The 27,366-nt window shown below is 41.5% G+C and overlaps 2 protein-coding genes across 3 annotated transcripts; one reads left to right on the plus strand and one right to left on the minus strand.

Moving 5' to 3' along the window:
• Positions 1-2,862: 2,862 nt before the first annotated feature.
• Positions 2,863-7,516, plus strand: b4galnt1b (beta-1,4-N-acetyl-galactosaminyl transferase 1b). Its single transcript, XM_026307448.1, has 10 exons — positions 2,863-3,077; positions 3,182-3,358; positions 3,653-3,759; positions 4,357-4,394; positions 4,482-4,662; positions 5,229-5,321; positions 5,438-5,625; positions 5,721-5,861; positions 5,947-6,184; positions 7,299-7,516. Exons 1-10 carry the CDS (start codon positions 2,863-2,865, stop codon positions 7,514-7,516), a joined length of 1,596 nt encoding a protein of 531 aa, XP_026163233.1.
• Positions 7,517-10,396: 2,880 nt separating this feature from the next.
• On the minus strand, positions 10,397-27,366 carry arhgef25b (Rho guanine nucleotide exchange factor (GEF) 25b). Of its 2 annotated transcripts, none has more exons than XM_026307859.1 (16): positions 27,039-27,366; positions 19,342-19,655; positions 19,145-19,249; positions 16,555-16,664; positions 15,863-15,929; positions 15,631-15,734; positions 15,336-15,405; positions 14,551-14,640; positions 14,376-14,468; positions 13,650-13,700; positions 13,455-13,532; positions 13,171-13,362; positions 12,910-13,090; positions 12,617-12,819; positions 12,403-12,459; positions 10,397-11,114 (listed from the first exon to the last, which is right to left on the minus strand). In XM_026307859.1, the coding sequence occupies exons 1-16, from the start codon at positions 27,130-27,132 to the stop codon at positions 11,019-11,021; spliced, it is 1,905 nt and encodes a 634-aa protein (XP_026163644.1). In that variant the 5' UTR covers positions 27,133-27,366; the 3' UTR covers positions 10,397-11,018. The 2 variants fall into 2 exon arrangements, with proteins under 2 accessions (XP_026163644.1, XP_026163643.1); XM_026307858.2 differs by having other exon boundaries at positions 10,403-11,114; positions 19,342-19,658.

The raw sequence follows: 27,366 nt of genomic DNA on the forward strand, positions 1-27,366 counted from the left end.
GTGTGAAGTGTGAGTTGCCATAAAACAAACTCACACGCTGAGACGATAACGGGCTTCCATTGGCCTGATGGATAAGGCGTGTCAGGAGCCAATTTGGCCAAATTATGATGATATTATTTATTAGTTAGTTGTTAGTTATTATAGTTATTTGCAAACACCTGCTTCGGTTTTTTTCCCCCCACGATTTCTAAAACTCACACTTCACATGTTCAACTATGAACATTGTCAGTTTGGCTGCAGTGCAAACATGTGAAAACTGTGGCGTGTGTGTTCAAACTGAATGCGTGGCAGACAGATAAATCTCCATTAAACCATGCACTCACACATTCCCATACATTACAGCCGAGAAGACACACAAACGCGCCACAGAGCAGACACATACAGTGTGTGGACATACACACTCATACCCAGCCGAACCTACACACACGCACAAATGAGCCTATTTGTATGAGTGGGTCAGGAAATATGGAAATATAGCATGTAGGCTTTATGACTGTGTAATAAATGACGGTGCTGCTCCGCTGATTGACCGCGCGTTGTGCTGAGGTGCGGTGCTGATGCTGCTGCTGCTGCAGGAGGAGCGTCGGTCGGTCCTCAGGCTGCAGTGCTGCGATGTGGGGCCGTCTCCAGGCTGCTCTGTCTTTCCACATTTAATCCCATTTGCAAGAATCTGGAGAACAAATTCATCAAAACCAAGGAGAAGGTGCGACAGCATTCACTGCGGTGAGCTACAACAATAGGCCTACAGCTCAGGCACCTGCATGGTATTTTTTTTTGTTTTTTTTTTGGCGTTGTTTTTTTCCATCTCTGGGTTAACATTTGACGATTTCGCTACGGGACAAAACGTGAGAAGAAAAAAAAAAGGCTTTAGAATATTTTGGAGCCTACAACTGTCGATACCATGTATAAATGCAATGGATCTTTGTGTTTATAGGAGATGATTTGCAATATATAAGGAATTGAATCGAAAGATGTGTGAAGATTCGTGTGCATGATGATTTTATCCTGCAGTCTTATTCAGAGAAGGCATGCACATAGGCCTGTCTGGAGACGCGTATTATATCTGCAGCCAGGAACAGACAGATGATTGCGATACTTTGATTATTACACTGTGTTTAATTCTGATTGCCCTGTTTAGTCACGGTGACTTAAATCAGGTTAGAATTGACCAGTTCAAAATGCAAAATCTAACTCGGTGTGCAGAGCAGTTTGGGTAATGGCACTGTAAGGACTGTGGTTGTTGATTCAGCAAGTTCACAGCATAATGATGCTTATTATAGGAGTAGTTCTTATGTTGGCTGTTCTTCATATTCTTTGATTAGAATTATTTCATGGCTTGGCAATAACATTTTAGTGTTTATTGTTAAAACTATTCATTTCATGAGTGCTGTAATGCATAATTGACTCAGTTTTGCCTATTTTGCCATATCTATGTTTCATGCTTTATCTATTTCTGTGTTTAATGTGTACTACTACTAGTCTAGTATGACTTACTGGAGCAGGGGCAGGTAGCCTACTACCCTGTTTGTTTTCCAGCTTCACCTGCCCTACCCTCTGCTGATTACCTGGATCAGGTGTGTTTAGGTCATTAGAAGCTGGAAGATACCATCTCAGATGAGGGTGGAGTGGGGGAAGACAAAGTGAATTGGTATCTTCCAGGTTCTGACTGACTGGACACACCTGACCCAGGTGATCCGCAGTGGTTTGGGCAGGGATAGTACCACCCTCGTCCACATTTCCTCAAGGACCAAATAAAACCCACTTTAGTGTTTACATAACTGACATGACAATACACTTGTAAATACACCAGAGTTTGGTAAATATAAAACCTCATTAACAGAACTAAAAGGGCTTTTAAGAGGAGCACTTTGAGAAACTACTTCCTCTGAGAAGAGCAGCCGAGCTGACTAGCTGCTCACTGCTGATCCCATTTGTTTTTCTCCTACATTGATTTTTCCAGCCTGCCACAATAACGCTAAATTGGTCATCCCCAAATCCTACAGGATTTCCCTCAGGAGCTGTATGAGCACAAAGCAGCTAATGAAGCACCATATGGACGCTCCACTGTGTTTCCATGTGATGCTGCAGTTACTATAAATGATTCTGCATGCTACTTACATGCACTGATGTTATAACAAATATATTTTTATGATGAATTTTGCCGATTTCTCTTTTTTTCTAGATGGGGAAGGCATTCACAATCTGTGCCAATCTACATGGTTTCTGGATATGCAGCTGCCTACAGATTTTGCCTTTTCACTGACTGATAGAGGCAGGTCTGTATATTTTCATTTGAATATTCTCAAAACATGCAAGCAGGGATGAAAATGAAGATGCTAGTGTTATGACCCTGGGTCATGATTAATGAGGTTTGTTGTGATTTGATTGTTGTTAGCTCTCTCTCCTCCCCTGGTTCTTGGTGTGTGTGTGTATGTGTGTGTATGTGAGAGAGAGAAAGGAGTGAGCGTGGAGTATAGGTGGATCCATGGGGTTGGTCCATTCAAACTAAATTGATGTTCCAGGATTGGTCCAGTCCTTCCTGGAAGACCTATTACAATGCGTACAAACATGTTCACAGGTCTAGGAATGTGTCTGTGTACACATTGAATTTTGGTCATGAAAGCAGAAAGCTCCAGTTGTTACTGGTTAAAACATCGGAAATCTCGATGGTGGATAGATAACGTTGTCAGGACAAGTATCAGGATTTTAGCTTGGGGAGGACCCAAATGCAGGCAGACACCAGGAGACCCAAAGTTACTAGCAGTGCTTTATTAGTTAGTGTGTGTTAATGCGATAAAAATTTATGACTGTAATTTGGAAAATATCCAAGAGGCCCATTGTCTTTGTCTGTCAGGATTTAGGATGCGCTCCCTGAAGAAGACTGTGTTGCTCGCCATCCTGGTGTCTGTGGTGCTGGTACTGGCCCTCCTCCATTCGTGGCCCACTCGGGTCTACACCACAGTGGATGTTTGGCAGCGACCAGGACAAATATCAGAGAAGCATCTGGAGGAGAGGCTCCCAGGCCCAGACCACCTACTCGGCAACATCCCCTTCCACGTGAGGGATAATGTGGCAAGGTTGGTGTTAACAAAGAGGATTTGTCTTTAATTATTAATTAATTTACAGACTTGAGCTAAAATCTAATTTCCTCATATACATGTGTGTCTGACGATCTGTCCAGTTTATTGGCTCGTAACGGGTGTGTATGTGAGGCTGAGACCGGAGGAATAAACCTGCCCTTTGCCCAACTCTTATTCCCACGAGTGTCAGCACACCCGCTGCACACTGCCTTTGACGCCTCCGAGCTGGAGGAAATAAAGAGGAGACGGGCCAAAGAGTACGAGAGCTTCCAGAAGAGGTAAGCACCATAAAACTGAGATGTCAAATGTTGCACCCAGAGAAGGAGATTAATGAAGCAATGGCTCCTCATCCACAGTTATAATGACTAACGCACCAAGCAAAACTAGAAAAGCTTTCCCCAAATACAGTATCATTTTAATTTCACTTTATCTATTTAGTTATTCATCAGGTGCTGTATTCAGCTTCAGCGACCTCTGGGTCATCTCTAAGACTGACTCATCTCATTGTTCTTGTGTATATATTGTATGTAGGTACAGTATCCATCTTCCTCATGTGACCTTTCCCCCTCCAGGTCACAGAAATCTGCAGATGTCCTTATCATTGCAGAGGCTAACAGTCCCTTACAGTATCCGACCCAGGGGGTGGAAGTACGACCCCTGAAAACAATCATCATCCCAGGTATGACTGACTTCAGAGAGGGAAGGGGTTAATTAATCATTTATAATTGTGGTTATATGATATGTTAAATTACTGTCCGACAGTTAAAACTGGGCCCTACAGCTGGGAAACTAACAAGCTACTTTTTGAGTAGAAAATGTATCAAACACCAACAAGAGCTGACACGTAATTATGTGATTTGTACCATTTAGCCTGATGTTAAAAAGAGAAAAGCCAAAAGACAAAACAAAAAAAATAAGAACTCATGAAACACGCAGAGCAAATACTATTACAATAATATGTCAATACCCATTAGCTAATGCATGATCGTTTAAAAAAATACTAAATCATGAATCACTGTTGCTCACTACGACACAAATAAGTCAGAAATGAGTTTATGTGATTAGTTATTGTCCAGTGGTAGTTACTTCATTAAAATTAGATGAAATCATTCATCTTTTAGCAAACTGTCTGAAACATAAGTGCACACGTCTCTGCAATTAGCAGACGGATTTAAGTTTTGGAGTGAGTACTGTGAAAACTACAGCAGTTAGAAACATTATCCCGCATGATGGCTGCAGAAAACTAAGTCTGCAAATTGTTCTCAAATGCTTTCAGGATTGGCCTTACACAACCTTCCCAGAGAGCATTACATCGTAAGTATTTCACTTTGTGTCCTTTCAGTTTGATCTCTTTTCGATATGGGCTTTTATTTCATCTGCTCTGTTTCCATCTCGCTGCAGATAAACATCACTGCCACACTGGGAACTCTGAATGTGGCAGCAGAGGTAGACGGGGTGAAACTCAGAGGTGACGGTGAGATGCATATGACGCTGTCGAGTAGCCGCTTGCCAAATCTGAACCGACAGCTGCAGTTTGTCACCTACACAAACACGTTGTTTCACCCCAGCACAGCGGACGCAGGTGAGGCCTCAAACCAAAAGGACCTTTAGTTGAACATTTTTATCCTTATTTTAAAAAATAATGTTAGTAAAAGTTGTTGTTTCTTATTTTGAGACTGGACACATTTCCAGTGCTCTTTCATCCAGTGCAATGTGCCATGTGACTCTCTTAACACTAGAAATGAGCGCAGCATCTGGTTAGCTCAGTTCAGATGAAAAAGGATATGCATCTCTCTCAAAATGTCAAACTGTTCTTCAAAACATTTAACTATGGTTTCCTAAATAAACAGCTGTATTTTTGTTTGGTCTTTTTTCCTTTTCAGAGTCTCACACCTGCTATTGTTGACCACATAGAGATAATAATCCAGGAATAGATACAGTCTCTTTGTGTAGAGCAAAGCAGGAGTTAGTCTGATAATACAGACTGTTTGTTTTGATTCAGGGGAGATTTAGCATGAACAAAGTTTGATGACTGAAGACAGAAGTCACTCCCCTGTGTGTTTACCTGTTTACCTACAGGTGTTCATGTCAGTATTACACGTAAATGTTCTTCTAAAACAACAAAGTAGGGTTTGTTGTGTCTTTCAGTGCAGTTTGAAACAGACGGGCATCAAGCCGTCTTCAGTATCAAGATCCGTCACGGGGTAACGCCAAAACTGTACAACACAGGATCCAAAGGAGGTAAAACACAACATCAGTGCATCGATGGCGTCAGTAACCACAAACAACCTGCTATTTTATGACATGATGGCTCCTATGTTTGGAGCTGAACGTTCTTCTTCTCTCCTTCTCTGTAGACTACAATGTCAGCGCCCTCGTTACCATAGCTACGAAGACTTTCCTGCGTTATGATAAACTTCAAGATCTTATCGACAGCATCAGAAGATACTATCCCAGTGTCACCATAGTAATTGCTGATGACAGTGAAAATCCCAAAACCATCTCTGGGCCCTACATCGAACATTATATTATGCCTTTTGGGAAAGTAAGGAAGTGCAGTGGACACATACTGTCTTTTAATTTCTCTTCTGTCGTTGTTGATGATCTTTGGCACTCAAGCTCACGTGTCACGTGTCTTAGGGCTGGTTTGCCGGACGAAACCTGGCTGTGTCCCAGGTGACCACAAAGTACGTGCTGTGGGTGGATGATGACTTCATCTTCACAGCCAACACAAAGCTGGAGAAACTTGTGGATGTTTTAGAGAGGACCACTCTAGATCTGGTGAGGCTTCGCACCATAAACCGCTGTTTTCAGTCTGGTGCTGTTGCAGAAATGTCAGTGTATGTGTGCATGTGTGTGCGTTCAGGTGGGTGGTGCAGTGCGAGAAGCAACAGGGTATACGGCCACCTACAGACAGACCATCTCCATTGAGCCGGGAGAGGAGGACGGGGACTGCTTACACATGAGGAGAGGATTTCATCACGTCATCCAAGGCTTTCCCAACTGTGTTGTCACTGACGGGGTCATTAACTTCTTCCTGGCTCGCACTGACAAAGTCCAGCAGGTCGGCTTTGACCCACGTCTCACCAGAGTAGCTCACCTGGGTGAGTACACCGTTACTTTCATATGACACATAAAGTAAAAATGCGACAATGTTATGACTGTGATGAATAAAATCTACAGATGTTTATGGCACATATTAGCATTAATTATTATGGAACTGGCATCTGTGAAGAAAACAATATACAGATACTAATATTAATAAGAAATTATACATGAGATGAAATAAGTGGTTAGCACTGTTGCCTCACATCAAGAAGGTTCCTGGTCTGAAACCCATCAGGGGCCTTTCTGTGTGGAGTCTGCATGTTCTCCCTGTGCTTGTGTGGGTTTTCTCCAGGTACTCTGGTTTCCTCCCACAGTCCAAAAACATGTATGTCAGGTTGATTGGTGACTCTAAATTGCCCATAGGAGTGAGTGTGAGTGTGTGAGGTTGTTTGTCTCTATGTGGCCCTGTGATGGACTGGGGACCTGTCCAGGGTGGACCCCTGCCTTTCACCCAGAGAGAGCTGGGACAGGCTCCAGCAGATCCCCGTGACCCTGGTTAGGACTAAGGGGGTCTAGATGATGGATGGATGGATGAAATAAGGGACATCCATTAAAAAGTTTGGCAAATTAAACTCAACAAGAACAAACACAACAGCAGCTTTGTTTTGAAACAGGTTTATTGGCCAAGTTTTCATGGGGGTCTCAGTGTACTCAGTAATATACTAATAATACTAATAATGAACATACAGATAAAAACATCTCAACAAAGCTGAGTGAGGATGGTAAACACAGACATGAAGCATGAATTATGTATATATTTATATTTCCAGCTGTTGGATGCTCAACCAATTCTTTTGTGATTTAATGATTTCCATCAAAATCAATTCATTATGCAAATATTTGATTAGTGGGTTTTCTCCCACAGCCCGGGTTCATCCGGGATGAGCTGTAGATGATGGATGGATGGAAATCTTTGATTATATTTTGTTGCTTATTAAATGTGTATAGATTTAACACTTGAAACCCAGATAGAGTGAGTTGCATTGTCTGCCACGTGAAATCGAGGACTTAGCACATACAAAGAGACGATGATGGATAAATAATTTATCCCATTCAAATGTCGGCCTGGAGGAAACTAAACTTAGCACCTGTTTGTGTTTGATTGCTCAGAGTTTTTCATCGATGGTCTGGGATCTCTTCACGTGGGCTCTTGTGATGATGTCATTGTCAACCATGCAACCAAAATCAAACTTCCCTGGGTCAGCCAATCAGAGAGCGACAAGACCTACGCCAAGTTTCGCTACCCGCCGGCCTCCTCCGACGCCACACACACGAAAAATGGCCTCCTGTTTTTTAAGAACCGATTTCAGTGTTTGACTCATAATTAGTTCCCGTGCTCTTCCTGAGTTGCCAAAGAAGATCTCCTTCATCTCATCAGATAGGATTTCAGACAAACACTTTCGTCCGTCTGTCTCTGAAAACTGATTTCAGGCTTCATCATAGGGAAAAAGTGCCATTGGTGCAGTTTTAGCCTCATCCACATTAAATACCCAGAAACCTGATGTAAAAGATGAGGCTCTCTTCTAGAGTCGTTACCAACTTACTGTCTTGTTTACACAGTTAAATCACAGCATAATCTTGGTTATTTCAAGGTTATAAAGTGATTATGCTTCGTGTTTGTCAAATCTTATCTGGTTATACACCCAACAGGTAGCATCTATACAGTCTGAGTCACTTCACTGTCATCCCTCCTAATGTGTCCTCCTCCTATTTGCACTATTCAAAGATTGGCTGAGTCTGGAAAGGTAATAGTGACGTCTTAAAGCCCGAGAACAAGAAGCCACCATTAGCGAGGACAAACAGAGCCGTCCCACAAAGTGACAATCCTGTAGACAGAGCAGAGGTATCACTTTACCAATGCCACAAGAAGAACACAGAACTTTCCACAGGTACCGACGCACCATGACTGCCTGTGCCAAAGGTCTGGCTGCTGGCTTTGGGCTGTTTTTTTTTTTTTTTTTAATGCTGTGTTATGGTTTTGCTACCCCGTTACCCAGAATCCTTTGTGTCATTTGGGATTATTCACATCTGAGGAGGAGAAGCTTCTGTCCCGTCACACCTGGTGGTACCTGATCTAGGAGCAGCCTCGTGCTCGTCTTTCTGGCGTCTGTCACTCTCTGGTTTCGTCAAACAAAGAAACAATGAAAGTGACTAGAAGAGAAGGTGACTGAACCAAAGCGCATGTTTGTTTCCCATCCATTTGAAAGAAGAAATGAAAAAAAGAATAACTGAGAAAGAATTGCTGATATTTTGACGATGCTGAGTCAGAGCATGAAAAGAAAACTGCGAGTGACAACTAGTGAGAAGCACAGAGGCTTGAAAATCCTGTTTTTATACTGACAGCTCCTCTTTGGAGAGTTACTATATGTCAAAGTAATGATGCTGTTCTTTTATACCACGGCCCCTGTGTCACCTTACTCTTTCCTATTGAGTCAGCTTAGTTTCAAACACTTATTATTAGCAAAAAAGGTGCCAGAGATTTATCAACTGTTTTCTTTTTTTATCTCAAGAGGAATATTTTAAAACTATTTTGTGTGACGTTTTTGTCTGTTATAGATTTGGCTTTTCACTCACCAAAATATAACCACGGCTCTGTGGACAGGAGCAAAAAACATATTCAGTGAAACTATGACAAAAAGGCTTTTGTGTAGTTGTGTGTTGAAAAATGTGTTAGATTTGTAACTGTCGACAGTGCTCCACTAAATGTCATGACATCTTCACACTTCATACTTTACATTTACTATGTAATATGACACAGACTTTGGTTTTTGTCTTTAAACAATTTGGCACCTGCAAAGTCTTTGGTTTCCATGTTCTTTCAGAACGATTTAGGGCGTAGTTTGTGACTAATGAAACGTAGCTGCTTAATGTGTTTCCAGTCTTTTTTGGATAATGAGGACTAGAATTAAAACAACTTAATTGTAAATTCCTCTAAAATCACCTCTTGTCTCAAACGGGGCTCGGTGGCGAGGAGGTGTAGGTCTTTGTCAGCAACAAGATATGCACACTGCATTCTGCAATCTCACCACTAGATGTCGCTAAATCTTTCACATTTTACCTTTAAGAGGCATTTGTTAATTAATTCATGTAATTAAGCCGAGCCATAAGAACAACACAAACATACAGTAAATTCTCAAAAAAACATCCTCAGGTTATTTCTGTTGACACCTTCGGATAATACAAAATTGAGGCAGTGTATTATAATTGTCCCTGTCCTCACTTGTGCTAAAGCACAGTGGAAATGAACAGTGGGGCTTTGGGACTCTGTGTGTCAAAGGTCAGACGGCTCTTGGCACAAACAACCACCATTGATGCTCAGTGTGTTTTTAAAAAGATTCCAGGAAGCCTTTTGCCTGGACTTCTGCAGGCCTTTCAAAGATCCACATGGGACCACAGCACCGTCAAGCCTACAGAGGAAACAAACAGGAACTTTAGTTTTTGTTTTCAGACGTGTAGTTGGAGTTAAAGCTTTAGGATACCTCAGCAGGGCAGGCGTTTGCTTCAGCTCAGTTAAAAACATTTAAATTGTTTTGTGGGATTTTTTTGTCGACCATCACATTGTTTAACACGCTAACAACTCACCTGTCATTTAACCATTTAATTTAGTCAATTCAATTCACTGAGCTTCTTAAACTTCTCCACTAGAGGTCACTGAACAACAACATGTTCACTGTTCTGATGTCGCTCTAGTGCAAAAAAGCCCGTTCAACATATATTTTAGCTACAAAACTGGACCAAAACATTCAGACGTAGAAAAGTAATTGTATAAACTCACTGGAATAAAATAAACAGTTGACTATACACTGGGAGTAACTTGCAGTTTGGTGTCTTGCCCAAGGACACTTCAATATGTGGACTGGGAGAAAATGGGAATTGAATTCAACTACTCTCCCTCCTGAGCCTTTTTTGGGGGTTTCTTATAAAACAAACTTGTGAAATTGTTTCAGGCTAAAAAGTGTTTGTGCAGTAAATTGCCAAATCATTTATTGTAGTATTTTAATCCTTCAGGGGTCTATTTCTATTTTTAAAACACTGGGACATGAGTGGATTTACTGCACTGGCCTAACCTGGTCTGTGGGTCTCTGATGTCTGTGCCCAGGAACCTACTGTCTCGTAATCTGTCCACTGTGGGGAAATAGTTCACGTTGCACCAAAGAAAAAGAAAAATCATGACAACAAATATGTAAATAAACAAAAATCGCTTTAGGTCTGTGTATCATGACATTACACGTCACATTTTTATTGTTATGAACAAACATGAGGTTATTTACATTCAAGATGATCATGAGATGTAACCACCTTTTTATCCCTATTCTCTTTTCCTCTTTCTGCTGATGACATGTGCTGTCTGTGTGTGTTGAGCGTGTTCAATCCAGATAAAACCAAAACAATGGCAGAGTCAAAATAGCCCTCCAAAGAGAAAACAAAAGCTCTTTGCTTATCTGTAGGGAATGAACAGGCATGTTTCACAACTCACATGGCCGTAGATCCCACAGGAGCTGAACCTACAGTCACTCTGTGAATCTGAGGACACAGTTATTGCAGGACTCGGATTATATCATTGAGTTATAGGATTTGAGAGCCCAGTTCTCCTGAGGAATAAAGTGGAATTGGTCCCCTTATGAAAAAACACTATGCATTACAAACATGTCCATTGTAAAGCAGGGAAAAGGAAGACTTGAATACATAGATAATGTGTTGCACAGTCTGTGGTGCTTCCACATCATCTGTTGTCTCCGTCTGTAGACGTGTATGAGTTCAACAGTCAAACAGCAGTGACAGAGCTAGTCCAACTCCGAAAGATTATAGTTCATGTGTCATTGCAGGTCATTACTGTTCGCTCTCCATGAGCTGATCCAGGCTGTTGTGTTGATGTGGTGAGCAAGTCCCACTGAACGCGATCGTCTGAAAACTGGCAGTCACACCCTGACGGGACGAAAAGCAGCAGCTTAAATATTTTTTAGTTTTCAAGAGGTGACACACAACAGCTTCTCAAAATGTTTGGATGTCTGAAAATTACTGTGCACTAACTTTATCAATTGGTTAAAATTAAATTGTAAACACAATACGTGAGAAAAATATGCTCCATTATGTTCATCAGCTGGTCACCCACTGTGTCTGCCTGCCACGATGAACAATCACCGCAGAGATTTTACTTTTTTTAAAGAAAAGTCGCATTGCATTGATACTAAACTACATTTGTAGACCAAAAAAACCTAAATGATGAGCTCAAGGATGCTAAAATGCAGGGCCATGGTAGTGCAGAAGGTAACTGCAGGGTGAGATCACACACTTGAGACATTGTTAATATAGAAATTTTGATTTGTGGAGCTTTAAAAAGGATGGCTATATAAAAATATGTCCATTTCTGTTTAATGCACCACATAAAACACTCGAACCTTAACTTGATGCTTTAACCCTAATTGGCACTGGATTTTACAATTACAATAAGAGCATCAGTGTCTTAAGTGTAAACAGGCACTGAGTAGGAAAAGTCGGACAAAGACTTCTCCCTGAGGGATCAGCACTGAAGACAAAAAGACTGTAGCTACATAGGAACCCTGTTTGTACTTGTGCACCTCTGGAAATGCTGCTGATCCAAAAACACAAAGAGGACAAAGGGACAAGAGCAACTTTGCAGGATCAAGGCAGATAAACTCAACTAATAAGAGCACTGTGGTCAAGCCATTTCCTCCCGTTGGTGGAAGTCTGAGCGAATAAGATAAAACAGCAGGTCAGTGGGTTTTCCATACAGTGAATGACTAAATGACACTGGCTGCAGATCAGTGTGACCAGGGTGTTAAATCCATCCAGAAACAACAACAGGATATTTGACAAAGGCAACCAGAGGGTCATTTCCCCTCATCATCAGTGATCATGCTAACAAACAGCCTCTTGCTGATGCCACTGAGATAAGAGCTCCACCAATCTGATCGACCAGTTTTTCAACTGTGCATAACAAACACTTAACAGGCGGTGACAAAGTGTATGATGGTCATAGACCAGTTAACCAGCCAGATCTGTAGGATACACCACGTAAAAACCTGAATACACTCAAGTCCTGAGACTCTGATTAATGATTATTGGAGTAATACGCAGGCTGCATTTGATTTTATTTTTATTTAGGAATAATTAACCTATTTAAATTGTGATGTTACTATCAGCTTAAGAATGAAATTATCTTTTCAGAGCTGTGCATATGAAGTAAACTCACGCTGTGTTGGCAGCCACTGGACCTCCCATGTGTCACCTCTGGGGAGAAAGTGAGCAGCTGGTGGGAGGAAAGTGCAGAGTGAGCTGCTCAAATATCATAGTACAAGAATTAGACAACTTAAGAAAAGAGAAAATCAAATGAAGAAGAAGGAAGAGAGATACGTGCTTGTATACGAATCTGTAAATTTAAAAAAAGCATTGCTGTAGGCTACTACCTTTGTGTCCGGGCTGTGTTGAGGTGGATGCACAGACGGCAGGGAGGTGTTGTAAGACAGCAGACAGGGCCGCTGGTACCGGTCCATGGATGCTGAGGACTGAGGTTGCAGACCAGGTGCTGATGCAGTTGGAGACTGCATGTTCCTGCCCAGACTATTTGACTTGCTTTCCCTGCGCTGGTACTCGATGGGCGACTGAAGAGCTGCAGCGGACCGGAAGGAATGTTACATTATTCAGACGCACTAAACTCTTACATCTGCGGTTTTGTTAGAGAAACACTAAGTGCTGGTACCATTAAGAAAGTTCCTCTGCGTTTCTAAGATCTGGACTACATCGCTGAGCCACGCTTGCTGTATTTCCGGAGATGACGCCTGCATGACGAAGCGTGTTGTGTTGCCGTCCGTCCCCCGGGAGGTCAGGACCAGAGAGCATGGGTCTTCCTCAAAGTGCTTCTCCACACCCAGACAGCTGACCTGCCCACAGGGCACACAGGAGTCAGGTTAAAAATTCAAAATTAAAGAAGAGAAAGTATTAAATATAGCGTTCCTCTTACCTTGATGCTGTTTTTGAAAGTGTACCCTGGCAATAAGAAGCCTTTCTTCTTATCAGTTGGCTCACTGAAGATGACCAGCTGCTCAAACAGGAAGACCCGCCTCTCTCTGGATCTAGACAGGGAGCCGCTTTCCTCCTCGGTGACAGAGAAGGTATCCTGCTGGAGCAGCTTCCCCTGAGCTGTGATTTTCCCCTGAAACAGTGTGTGTGTGTGTTACAAACAATGTGATAGACCACAAGTTTCTGTTGATGTCTGAGATCATATTTTTAAAAACTGTTTCTCACCTCAAATCCTTGGAGCCTTCCCACATTGATCATGTCATTACACCGTTTTGGCACAAAACACATCACCTCCACAGCTCTCTGATGAAGAAAACGGTGGGAAATAATCAGCAAATGAAAATCGAGTTTTGGTGCACAAATAAATGTATAGATCAAATAGATTCAAAACACATTTTTTTTGTATTTACAAGCCTTTACCTGCAGCTCCTCCACGTCCCGTCCTGCTTTGCTGTAGTACTTGAGGAAGTCCTAAGGGTGCCCATTACAGAGAGAATTGACATTTTTATTGTTTTTAAAAAGAACAAAACATGAAATTTTCATGTCATGTCATTTTAATACACCTCCTGTGCAGTTATAGGACCGAAGGTAAGAATTTTTATTTAATGAGAAAAAGTTTTATTAATTTGATTCTTTTGTGTCTGTGATTTAATTTCCTTGTTTTCCTTTGACATAATTTCAACATTTAGCTTCAATTTATTTTCAAACTTTTACCTTTGACTAAGTTTTTCTAAAGACTTATTGATGACACATTTTAAAAAATCCAATACCATTTATTAATAACTTACTAACATGTATAATTTCTTATTAGAAGGGGAAAAACAGTGTACTCTTTAATTGTTTATAAGTACTTATAACTTCTACATCTGTACACCTAAAGGCTTGACGGGGTCTTTAATGAAGTCACATGACTGCACATTGTTATGCTGGATGAGGATTTTCCACAACATGGCAACACAAAAAGTTGTTAATGGCTCATTACTGACTGCTAATAAACAATTATCTATTAATAAAGGCATTAATTACAGCCTAAAGCCTTAATAAATTATTCTTTAAGATCGTCCTTTTCCATTTTTTATATTCTAACCCAAATACCAGGGGCCATGTGACATCAATGGAGAGACAGAGTCATGTTCAACAACAAACCTTCAGCAGAAGCTGGTACTTCATGATCCTCTGAACAGGTTTGATGAGCAGGTCATTGAGCTGCAGCCTGTGACCCAGCTGCTGCCTGAGATCCTTTAGGGTGACCACATGGACATGTTTACAAAAATGGCTTCTAAAAACAGTCAATTTTAGTGGAGCATAAAACTTCACTCACCTCAAAGTAGGTATCAATGTACTCAGAGACAATGTGCTCGGACTTGGGTTTGTTCTGGCAGTAAACCACATACATGTGAAGACGTCGCTCCTGGAAATTTAAGACAATAAGATATTTATTCCAAATATTGTGCGTCGTCTTATCTCAGTTTTTATTGCGTTCCTGCTCCCTCTTCAGAAATGTAGTTCAATCGATGCAGGAACTTTGCCTCCTTAAACAGTTCCAGTGTCTGGGAAAGACTGGTTTCATTTGCTCTGGCTTAATTATGTGTGGTTCACTAGACTGACAGAAGCAGGACTGAAAAGCTGAGCTGGAAAAGCTGCACTAAATCAGAGTATTTTTATTATTTATTTTATTTTTCTTCAGCAGTTTATCCTCCTCCTGCAGCAAGATGACATACTCATACCAAAATGTGCAATGCCAATAGAAAGTCCAACCTCTATTAACTTTTATTGAATGTTTGTGCTTGATTTGGACCAGTTTTTAGAAATCTGCTTAAATTCAGAATTTACATAAATATACGGTGTATAATATTATGATATGGATAAGTTTAGTGTGGGAGGCATCTGACTGCAGGGTGTGAGAGCTCTTTAGCCAAACTAAAAGACATTTTATTCCGAAGGTGCATCTGCAAAAAGCTGACCTCTTAGACATCATCTTAAACACGTGGATGGCAGGTGGGCCGAGGCTCGACACAGAGCCCCGATCTGCAAGACGACTGCAACCTTCATCGAATGAAAACCCACGCAGAAACACGAAACGTGACAAGCACACTTGTTACTCACATGTTTGATGAAGAGTTGGGCCAGGCTGTCTGGATCACCCACACATTTCTCCAGCTCTCCAAGGAAATAGCTGTGTGGCACGAAGCAGCAAAGGTCAGGCAGGAACAGTCATCCAACCGAACACACACACACACACACACACACACACACACACACACACAGGCAGGAAACAGCCACAGGGGACATGACACACACCACCATGAAACATAATAAGCTCAGGAAAAGAAACAGGTGCAAACGGTTCATATTTAGAGGGACACGAAGGGGGAAGAAGACGAAGAGACGTCCGACTCACTCCTTATGCCAGTCATAGATCTGGTGGATGTTTCCAAAGACAATCCTGTCCTTCCCTTTCATGTCCTCTGGAACTCCCTGACTGGCCATAGTGGCCATGTAGCCCTGTGCACACACATTTCCAGATAGAAAAATGAAATCAAGACGTAACTGTTGTAGTGTAATTGATTAGATTATCATCGGGTGTTTGTGCTGTATAAACAGATGATTTGAAGCTTTAAAGAGCGACACACCTGCACTATCAGTCCAAGATCTTCCACATATAACTTTTCTGTCTCTATCAGTTCTGTCAGCACATATCTGTCAGAGACAAGTAAAACAATCATCAGCCGTTTTAATGCTCAGAGTTTTATCTCAGCGAGATGTTGTTTGTTTAGTCTGTACAAAAACTAAAATGGAGGTCGTGTGCCAGACTGCCCAGAACAACACAAACTGTTTTTACGTGTTGGTTTTATGAGCTTCAGAGGTGCTGGAGAAGGTTTGGACATGTTCAGAGGAGGGACAGTGAATACATTGGGAAAAGGATGCTGAGGTTAGAGCTGCCAGGAAGGAGGCCTAGAGGAAGACCAAAGAGGAGGTTCTTGGATGTAGTGAAGGAGGACATGAGGATAGTTGGTGTGGGTGAGGAGGATACAGAGGATAGGGTTAAATGGAGGCAGATGATTGGCTGTGGAGACCCCTGAAGGGAGCAGCCCAAAGGAGAAGAAGAAGAAGAGGTGCTGGTAGGTGGATTTTGTTCCCTTTGCACAAATCCAAGTTAGCTGGCTCCCTCCTGTTTCCAGTTTTTATGCTGATGTAAACTATAACCATCTCCTGGCCCCAGTGTCACGGTCACATATGAGAGAGGTCTCAATCTGCTCCTCTAGTTTTCTGCATCAAATGAAATATGTCGAACTATCACTTTAGTGTGAAGGTCAACACCTACATGCTTTTCTCTAAGGCAAAGTTTCTCTCCTCTTCGCTGTCTGCTGCAGCAGACGACTGACTGCCTGAGTCATCGTCCCCCTGAAGAGTGTTGATGCTGGATTTCTGACTCTGCAACACACAGACAAGACGACAGGACGTTAACAAGCTATTTGTGGGTACTTTTCTTTGAGTTTTCTACTTTTTACTCCTACTCCACTACATTTATATTTTATAAGTTATAGTCGTTGTAATTTCACTGATTATAATTGTACATAAAAAAACAAAACCTGACATGCTATACTGTTGACCAGTGGTTTACATTTCATGAGTTGTTACCACTAAAATGACATTTCCCTTCAAAACCTTTCAGATCTTTGTATTTATTTATTTAGTTAGTTCATTATTTTAGGCCAAACAACAAAAACTATCATCAATATTTTAGAAAAAAAAAAGCTAAGAGTTTTTTATTTAAAACTAAATTGTGCTTGAATCACTACAATGGGTGAGCTGGACACAACTAGCTAGAAGCTGCTGTGACGCCAGACCACTGGGCGTCAGCCACACACTCTTAAATCATTGAGCTTATCCTTGGATGCGGTCAGCACACATCTGTGGAAAAACAGAAAGATGTGAGGGTCCTAATTCTGGAGAACACATCAGTAAGGCAATACGGCTAAAGCTCTTTTGGAACGTCATGCCACCCCCAGATTACAAGTAACTTGAGATCGATAATGACATTTTAACGTCTCTCCTTGCTGCTCTAGAGTCTGTCGGGCAGAGAAATTGGGATAATTAGAATCAGGCCTGACAGATGACGGTGAATATTGTGGAACATTTGTACAATTTGTCAAGTCATATAAAGCTCAGGGTAAGTGACCACAGCGTGAGAGTTGTTATATAACAAATATCACTCCTCACCTAAAAGCAGGGTAATCTAATGTGAATTTGACTGTAATCCTCTTGACATACTGTAGTCTCACCACGTTCTGTTCTCTGCCTCGGTGCACTGGAGCATAATCCTCCCATGGAGGCAGCTCATGGGTCAAATATGCACTTTCTGTTTTTGATTTTATCTTTATCTTTTTTTTTACTCTCTGTCTGTGTTAACTTTTTCACAGCAGCCTCGTGGAGAGTAAAATAACGTTGGACACTAATTCAAGCATCATTTCCGCTTTGACGCTGGTCTGGCCAGCACCGGTAAAACTCCCGAGCTTAGTCTGGTGTTTGCACTTATGTTTCCTCCCCTATTACAGCTATTTCTCAGCAGCTGGGAGCCCATTAGTCCAATGTGAGACGGTTAAAGGGACAGTTCAACATTTTGTGAAATACACAACAGATTTACTCTCACATTTACACTGTAAACATGTTGAGTCAGCAAACCAGCAAAAACCAAAGCATAAAAGCCACAATTCACTATTCAACAAAGGATTAGGTTGCATCAAGGGAAATAAATAATATATAAAACTTCCTATACTATAGATACACTATATACAATGACATATAGTGAGTGCTAGAAGGATTATAGGCAGTTTTTGTTATATTTGGACAAAGCCATGTATGTTTGCCCCTGTTTTCAGTCTGTATGTTATGATAAGCTGAGAGTGATTTCAACCTTCTCATCTAACTCTCTGTGAATAAGAAAGTGAATCAGCACATTTCCCAAATGTCCAACTCTTTCTTTAAAAAGGAGATAAGGTACAGCACAAGAATAATAGTGTAAAGAGCCAAAGCAAATGAAAAGCTGAAGGTGTCCATAAAGAATATTGTCCCACAGGGCTATTGGACTTAGAGGACAGTGATTTATCAAGCAGACTTGATAGGTGACGGAGTGTTTTAACCCTTTTAAACCAGTTTTCCCTTATCTGTTATGTAAAGCTTCTGAAACTCGACTCCAGCACCCTGTAAAGAGAGCTGTCCAACATCCACAGGCCTGTTTCACACCTTGCCTGTAGGCCTAATCTTCTTTTAGTCTTGGAGAACATTCTCAACCCCGGCCCTGACCCTGTAGCAGCCTATGACAGACTGCTCAGCTGATTATTTCCAGATGTTGTCTAGAAAGGCCCACAGGATTGAGTCCACTCACTGGGATCTTTACAAAAGTACTTTGTACAGCGCGGGGATCCCAGAAACAAGTGGTGAACGTGCACGAGTCTGTGTGTGTGAGAGCACATGCACGAAATATGCAATGAAATGGGACATTGTGTTCTATTTATTTGTCACAATAGCTGGAAGTCAAAATAAGAGCCTTTTCACATCCTAATGCAACTGGAGAGGAAGTAGAGACATGCACGTTTAGGATTAATCTTCTACGTCTGAGTTGCCTTGATTCTTAAGTGCATATGTTTCAATCAATAATCAATCATTGGCTCATAGCACCTTAATTATCAAAATGTTTTAATGATAACGAGTGTTCTCAGCTACTTTTGACGTATGTGTTTGGCAGAATAAAGAGTATAGAAATGGATAGACTAGAGCAGTCCTTCAACAGAGCAGAATAATGTAGAACAGAGAAAGGTATAGCTCAAAATAGAACTGAAACAAAAAGACTATGATAATATGGTCCTGACTGGAACATAATAGAGCAGATCTGAATAGAAAGGACACATTACCAGACTCTGTGTGTCTCTGCCTTGCAGGAGGTCAGAAAAGTAGCTGTGACAGGACGGCTCTGTGGGAGACGGAGCTGCTGGACTCAACAAACTGTCTTTCCACACCTGTGCACAAACAATGGACAAAAAGCAGACCAACTGTGTTTTGTCTGCATGAATATATATATTTGTGTGTGTGTTTGTCTAAAAAGTCTCACCGTGTCTCCAAATGGGAGGATGGTGTAGTTGTCATGAGGTTCCAGAGGCTGAGCTTCAGCGTGGGGAAGAAGCAATGGTGACAGCCTCCTGCCTGATCTGCACATTTGCTTCTCAGCCTTTCCCGCTCCCCCTCTGGCATCGGCGCTCAGCTTGCGGACGGGGTTAGTAAGCCATTTCTTGAGGGCACTCACAGGGTGCTGCGACCCTCCAGATGAGGAGTGTGAGCAGGGGCTGGAGCTGCCTGAAGCTTGGTGGGACACAGAACCCACTGATGGGGCGATGCTGCCGTCACTGTCCGGCACAGAGTACGACTCTGCTACAGAGACAGAAAGAAAGAGGGAGAAGGACGGACAAGTCAGCAAGCCCAGCAGCTAAACGGGGGGTGCATGCTCTCGTGTCAGACGCTGCAGGTTTCTATGTAAAAAAGTTTAATTTCCGGCGTTAAGCTCTAACTGTACATTTAGTAGCTGTAGCTGTAGATCAGCTGAGTTCACACAGACAGACAGACAGAGCACCAGACACAGGACCTCAGTTCCTGGGAATGTTTTACTTAAAATATGTTTGACTACAGATACACAAGAGCTGAATCTAATGTAAAGAAACCCACCATGACAGACTGAGAAGGGTTGTCCTGCAGACAGGACTGACATTTAGTAAAAACTTTAATCAAACAGGGAACAGTCTCCAACAGGGGCGACACAGAGCAGGGTCAAAAAACAGGCAGATGATCAAACCTCACAATCAGTCAGGGGTATCCAGAACAGCAGGCAGAACCAGAACCACAGTCACAGTAAATGGTCGTATACTAGACAGATTTGACATGACAAGGCAGGTAAACTGACTGGACCACAAGGAACAACAGATCACACAAACTAACAACTAGTGACCGAACTGACTGGGTTATATATACAGAGACAATGAGGTACAGGTGAAATTGATTAGCAAGTTGCACGTGGATAATTGATGAACAGGAAACTGTTTGACAAAACATAAACAGAGAATATGACTATCAAAATAAAACAGGAAGTCACGAAAACCAAAAACAGACTTTGTGTGTGTTTTGTTTGTACTTGAAGTCATTATTACTTGTGAACAATACCTCAGCTTTCACGTATAATAGTATTTTTCTTCTTTTATACAACTACCTATTTATTTCATAGTGTTATTTACAATAATGGCGGAAGTTAAGCTAAGTAAAAGTAGTAATGCACTGATACAGAATGTCTGCATTGAAAGTTTCATTAAAAAAACATATTTTTATTGCACCAAAATAGTATTAAATAGTTTATTCTTTATACCTATTGTGGTGACTGTGAAGCCTTATTGTGACCATGATGTGGACTGGATTGGGCCGACACCAGAGCTCAGAACCTGTCATGCCACAGCTTTAAGTTTCTGTGAGAGTTAAAGACTCTGGAAACTGGTACCTAATCCTCAACCACACTGTTTTAATCAGTCACCCAAACATTAACACTTCACTCTTTTCTGCTGACTTTAGCAAAGTGGAATCTTTCAGGAGGCCCCATTCTGTCATTTGGACACTTCCCAGATGCCGCACTTCCCCGTCAGCACATTTATGTAAGCTATAACCATAATAACAAGCCTTCAGGAAACTTGTGAAAATCTGGGTAAGCCATTTGCCAAAACTACCTGATACAGCCATTAAGTAAGACGCCACATTGGCAGAACTAAATTATGGGTTTTCCTCCTCGTCCATTTCACTTCTCCACTTATTTAATGAGAACCTTCTTCCCGAAATTCAAGAAATACATAAATATCGAGTTTGCTCTTCCCAACACTGGAATATTTGTAATGCTTTTATTCCAGTACATTTAGTGCATATTTATCAGGTTGTTTTATCAATAGCTTAAGCTGCCCACCAGACAAAAGGTCCGTCTCCTACAAAACAATCTAAACATTTAAAATAGGCTTTCCTTCAAATATTCACAGTGAACAAAACAAACTCATTTCTATAATGGAATGATTTAGAGATAAGAAAGGAGTGTGAATGATAAAGTGTATTTATTTATGTGACAATCCATCCAATTATTGCTGAAGCATTTCATACAGCTGGCAACTGGACTTGATTGAGGCTCTTGAAAACATTTCACCACCCATCCAAGAAGCTTCTTCAGTTCTGACTGACTGATGGGGAGTCCAGGTATTTAACCTCTGTTGTGTCATTAAAACACCTTGAGGGCCACTGAGGTCACATCTGGGCTGTCTCACACCCTCCAGCTAGAATATGTTTGTTGTTGGCTGCCTTCTTTCACTCGTCTTACAAACCTTCGGCCTTTTTAAGCCGAGCTGTGCTATTGTCAAAGGAATGTCCTTCAAATGCAGATTGTCCTGAGGTGTTGGCTCTCCTATGTTGTCCCATGCATTTGTTGAGTGGTTGCTCAGTTCAAGTCTTTGCATTTCACGCTGCAGTGAGCTGCGTATTATTGCTTTGATTATAATCCTGCTCTGCTTGCGTCTGGTGGTTTTGTCCTTAGGTTCTGTTGCTGGGTTTAAAATATACATGGATGTGATCACATAAAGTACAAGCCTGCACTGTTGATTCCAGTGTCTCACAGTCTTCCCTCTATTTCCTGTCACTTTCCACTGTTGTGTGTTTCACTCCGTAAAAATAAGGAGACCAGACATTCTTACAGTTAACCACAACGTGTCACACTGGCCTCACTAACCATATCCTCAACTATGTAACCCAAATAAGAACAGAACCACATCTAAAAATGCCTGAACAACAAACTATATGTTATCAACCCATCCAGCCACATCCATTTGTATTTAATCTATCAAGGTTAGGTCATACAGGACCACTAACAACCTTCTCACCGTGAGTTGAAGTCTTACAACAAACCTTGCAGCAGGTTTTTCTGCAAATGCATTAACACGACTGCCCTAACAGTGCATGATGGTGATTGTGAGCGACTCAGCTTGTTACGTTTGTTCAACATGTTTATGTAATGAATACTTGTGGGCTAAATAATAACAGCTGGATTACCGACTGTACTTCCAGGAGTGTCAGCAGTGCGTGCAAGCATGCATCCTATGAACGAATCCTGCATGCAGGCGTTATGGACATGTAAATTATATTTAAGAGGTGTATCTATCCATGAAAATGATTTAAAGCATCAATATTTATCCAGTTCTTTTCATTTTCACACATCACTGGGCCTGATTTTTGCAACTTGTCATGGCGGTGGTTTTAAAGTGCAATACAAATTCTCTGCTGAATACAGATTGATGGAGAGATTAAGAATGGGTGGGGTTTGACTGTCTCTGTAATCCCATTGGCTGAGCGCGTACACCTAGCCAGATGGAAAGAGACGGCAGTAAACAGGACCAAATATTAGCAAAGGGTCAATCTCTCTGACAGTAATCCTGTTGTTGCACCGAGGCAAAGGCAGTTCAATCTCTGCCAGCAGGTTGCGCTTTACTGTGGCTGAATTGTTTAAAATTAAGTTACTGAAATATAGAAGATTGTTCGTGTTTCTGGAGTTTTTGAAGTCAGTAATGGTTCTCTAGTCACTAAAGGCATTTACTTCTGTTGTTCTGTTCTGATCTTTAAATTGACCATGTATCATAAAAGAGAACATTTGGCCACTTGAGTAAGACTTTGTAAGAGTCTATTATTAGTGGATAATATGATATGATAAGATTTAATAAGATGAACTAATGAGTAACATTGCTGAATCACAATGGGTCGATGTGGTGGGTAGATATGTATACACAAAAAACACAACATTTAGACTATTTCACAGTACAGCTGGAAATAGCACATATATAGTTATAGTTAGATTATAATACTAAATCCATCCATCATCTAGACCCTCTTAGTCCTAACCAGGGTCCCAGGGACCTGCTGGAGCCTATCCCAGCTCTCTCTGGGTGAAAGGCAGGGGTCCACCCTGGACAGGTCCCCAGTCCATCACAGGGCCACATAGAGACAAACAACCTCACACACTCACACTCACTCCTATGGGCAATTTAGAGTCACCAATCAACCTGACATACATGTTTTTGGACTGTGGGAGGAAACCAGAGTACCTGGAGAAAACCCACACAAGCACAGGGAGAACATGCAGACTCCACACAGAAAGGCCCCTGATGGGTTTCAGACCAGGAACCTTCTTGATGTGAGGCAACACTGCTAACCACTAACTCACCGTGCTGCCCTGGCAGGGGTACATATAATACTAAATCAATTTCATAATTCCAGGTAAGAGAAGTTCATTCTTATAGTCATGATAATAATGAACTGACAAGGAAATTATTTTGGGGCTTCTCTAGCTCTGATTGGAAAGACAGTCCAGCTTCCATGACCTACTTTACATTATAGAAGTGCTGGTGAGGTGGTCTCTCTCTCTCTCTCTCTCTCTCTCTCTCTCTCTCTCTCTGTTAAATACATCTTCCCCAGCATTAGCATTAGCAGGGATTATTGAGATGCTGGTGGAGCAGTGCTTCAGATGCACGATGACACATGAAGTCTAAACATGAGTAAGGCTTTCTACGTGTGCTTTGGCGAACCTCATTTGTGTTGCACATTTATGAGGCAGCTGATTACTGCTTGAGCTTCGTATCTGAGCACACCAATGGATCAATTCAACACTACTTACAATCAAATCCAGTTAGTTTGGGCTCAAACGGTCTGCTTCACTTCCTGTTGAAATACTGCCCAGAAAAATAGCTCTCAGCCCACACATCATTTGCACCCATCCATAGTTTATCAATGTGAGAGAGTAACGGATTAACAAAAATCTCACATATGCACATACACATACTATGTTTTTTTCTTGCTCCACATTCCACTGCTGGGAGTTTTAATCCCAGAGACAGTATATCATTGTATTAATATAATATTATCAAACTAAGCTGCTATGGTTTATTGGTGCACGTCATCATGCATATTGCCGTGCACAGTACAGATTTTAATATCAGAGTTTTGGTCACTGTTTTTTCTCTTTGCTTGGTCAGATCAAAGAGTGTTTTTCACAATAGTGACCTCAGCCGTTATTATGGAAAATGTTTTTGCTGGTAAACTATGACAGGAACGATTACGATTAACATCCCTTCACCCTCATATGCGATAACATCCTGCAGGTTCACAACTGATCCAGATACAGCTTCTACATTGTAGCTGCACATCGCCACCGTTTCCTTTTTCCCACGGTGCTGCAGGCCACTGTGGTGGACTCTCACTGGTGCACTATGGTCACTGCTCAGAGTTTATGTTTATGTGAAAACTTCCTCAGTGTGCTCTATTTGGAGCTTCGGGTGAGCGTAACGTAGTCAACACATTAGTTCTTGGGTCTCTGCAGTGGCATCAGGTAGTCGTGTGCCAACACTTCCCAGAGTCCAAACTAAACATAGAGAAACAATATTTATGCCTTTTTCAAGTTCAAGTGCTTCCTGTTGTTCAACAACACATTTCAAGCCAAAACACAACAATCAAGCTGAAAGTCTATAAATTGGCTACTGCGTATGTGCATAGGTGTTCTGTCTAACAAAACAACCTTTGTGCTTGTTAGTCATCATGTTTACTTCTTCATGTACTGGCTGTCATGACCTAACACACATGATGTGCTGTTAGTCATAGCATTTTCTGATGTTTGCGTAATGAGGCAGTGAGATTGTTGGCAGAACTCATAATTCCAGCTACATCCTTTATCTGGAAGTGTTTTTTCTGCTTTTATAAATAGCTGCTGGACACTGTGCCAGATGAAGTGAAACACTCCTGGCTGTGATTGTTAGTCTTTGCATAAACACAAAGTAAAGCCATCCAAACAGAGTCAGGGGGTTAGTAAACACCTTCTCTAACAGCAATACTGACATCACATCACACAAGCGACGTGTCTCCCAAAGAAAAGTGTCGAAGATGTTCGTCGAAGCCTCACTAGCAAAGGTGAGAAAGCGAGGCACCTCAACGCATGGCTGTTTTCATTCTCACGTCTCACACATCTATTTGCAGGGTCTGTCAGTGAAGTGCAGCTCAGAGAGGAGCTGCTGTGTAATCACTCCCCGAGCAACTGGAACAACAGAGGATTTAAGGGTCGGGGCAGTAATGGGACATGTTTGTGTGCCTGTCAAATATCTGTGTGTGTGTGTGTGTGTGTGTGTGTGTGTTCAAATGTCTGTGTGTGTGCAGCTGCCTCTGAACAGAGTCACAGTATTATAGGGGGTACAGATTAAGGAAATAACTTTCTGTTTCTATCAGCTGCTGTGCACGTAGCATAACATCTACATATGCCAGCACTGAAAAAAGCATCTGATGTGAAAGAAATGAAGTAACCGAACAGCAGGAACAAAAAGAAAACAAAAGACAAATCTTTGCAATGTAAGCTGACGCTTTCATCTCATCTTATCTAAACTGTCTGGTGTGAAAATCAACAAACAAAGTTTTTCCACAGCGAGATATGGAGCCACAAAACTGATAAATGTTTGAATGTTTATTGGACTTCATGTTAGCAAACAAAGAAAACCTTTAACCTCCAATCTGTTGTCAAAGGTCTGTTACATGCAAACACAAACCAACACAATGAGAGTCCTAGACCTTACTGTGTTGTCCTTGATATTTTGTTTATGTGTGATTTAATGTCTCTCATACTGTTGCAGGGACAAAATGTCGGACCCACCATGTTCAGACCCCATATAGGGTGATGACTCGGTTTAACGTCAGGGTTAACTTGAGGTTAGGTTAAGGCTGAAGCATGCAGTGGTTAAGTCTCCAGGAAATGAATATAAGTCAACGTAAAGTTTCCACAAGGATTGGAAGCAAGTGCGTGCATGTGTGGTGGGGGTCTTTAAGCCCAGTGTTTTTTTTTGTTTTTTTTTTTTTGGAGGAAAGAATGTGAGCAAAGTGATTCATTGACTCTTGTGTTTCCATGATTCAGTGATCATCAGTGCTTTCAGACTCACTGCAGAGCTCCAGATGTGACCCCTTCACTGAATCTGATGAATCACTCCCTGGCTGTTCATGTTGTACCTGTTCCACATCCGTCCACAATGACTTACTGAAAACCAATCCTAAAAAATCTGATTTTCTCCAACCGCTGTCTTGGTATTTCATCGTGTCATGCAGTTCTTATTTAAAGGAATACCACTGTTTACGCTTCTGCCTTTAATGATGGAAGTAATAATAAACAATACAAGATAAATTCTCACCTGACTCCTGTACCAGTGTTGGGAGATGTTGCCCAGCATTACTAGTGTTGCTAACATACCAGCGTTTCTCAGGCCTTTTTGTATTAATCTTGACCACAGGTACCCACTTGGTGACAGATAATGGTGATGCTAGACCAGATAAAGACTAGATAAAGAGTGTGTGCCTGGAGTTTGTCAGGGGCTGGACTACAAACAGTAAAATTGCTTTTTTAGGCCATTATTGGATGTATTTCATAGATTTATGCATTTCTAATATAAATGCCAGTACTGTTTAAGATGGGACAAACTTCAGTCAGTGAATGACGCCTCATTTCTCTCAGTAATCAAGGATGGAATATTAAAATAAAAATAATATTAAATTATATATAAATTGATACAAACCCATGTTTTTCAAATGTGCGTGAAATAAGGTCAACACAGGTGCATCTCCTGGCATTAAAATCAGCTGTAAAACGACGTAAAGCGACTGTGTCTTAAAGTTACTGTGCAGTTTGAAAACATCTCCTGAAAAGCAGCAGCACTGACATACCTCTGACTCTGACAAGGCAGCAGCCGCATTTGTTGAGCAGTTTTCTGAACAGGTGCTGACACCCACACCCTCGCTGGTGGTGACCCCCTCTCATGGTGATCCACTACTGCTGCTAGACCTGAGACTGTCAGAAGGAGGCATAGTGCTGCCCATGCACAGACACTGTTCCTGTGTTTATCTCCAGAGGACAGGAGGAAAGAGCTCCACAGTCATACTCCAACTCTTGGTACAAACCCTTGAGACAAAAACACTGCTACTATCCCATGATTTGTAGAAAACAAGCTGCAGAGAAAAGCTGAGAGGTGTCCGTCCTCCACTCCGGAGCCTC

Source organism: Mastacembelus armatus, chromosome 5 (assembly GCF_900324485.2).
Source record: "Mastacembelus armatus chromosome 5, fMasArm1.2, whole genome shotgun sequence".
Lineage (NCBI taxonomy): Eukaryota > Metazoa > Chordata > Actinopteri > Synbranchiformes > Mastacembelidae > Mastacembelus > Mastacembelus armatus.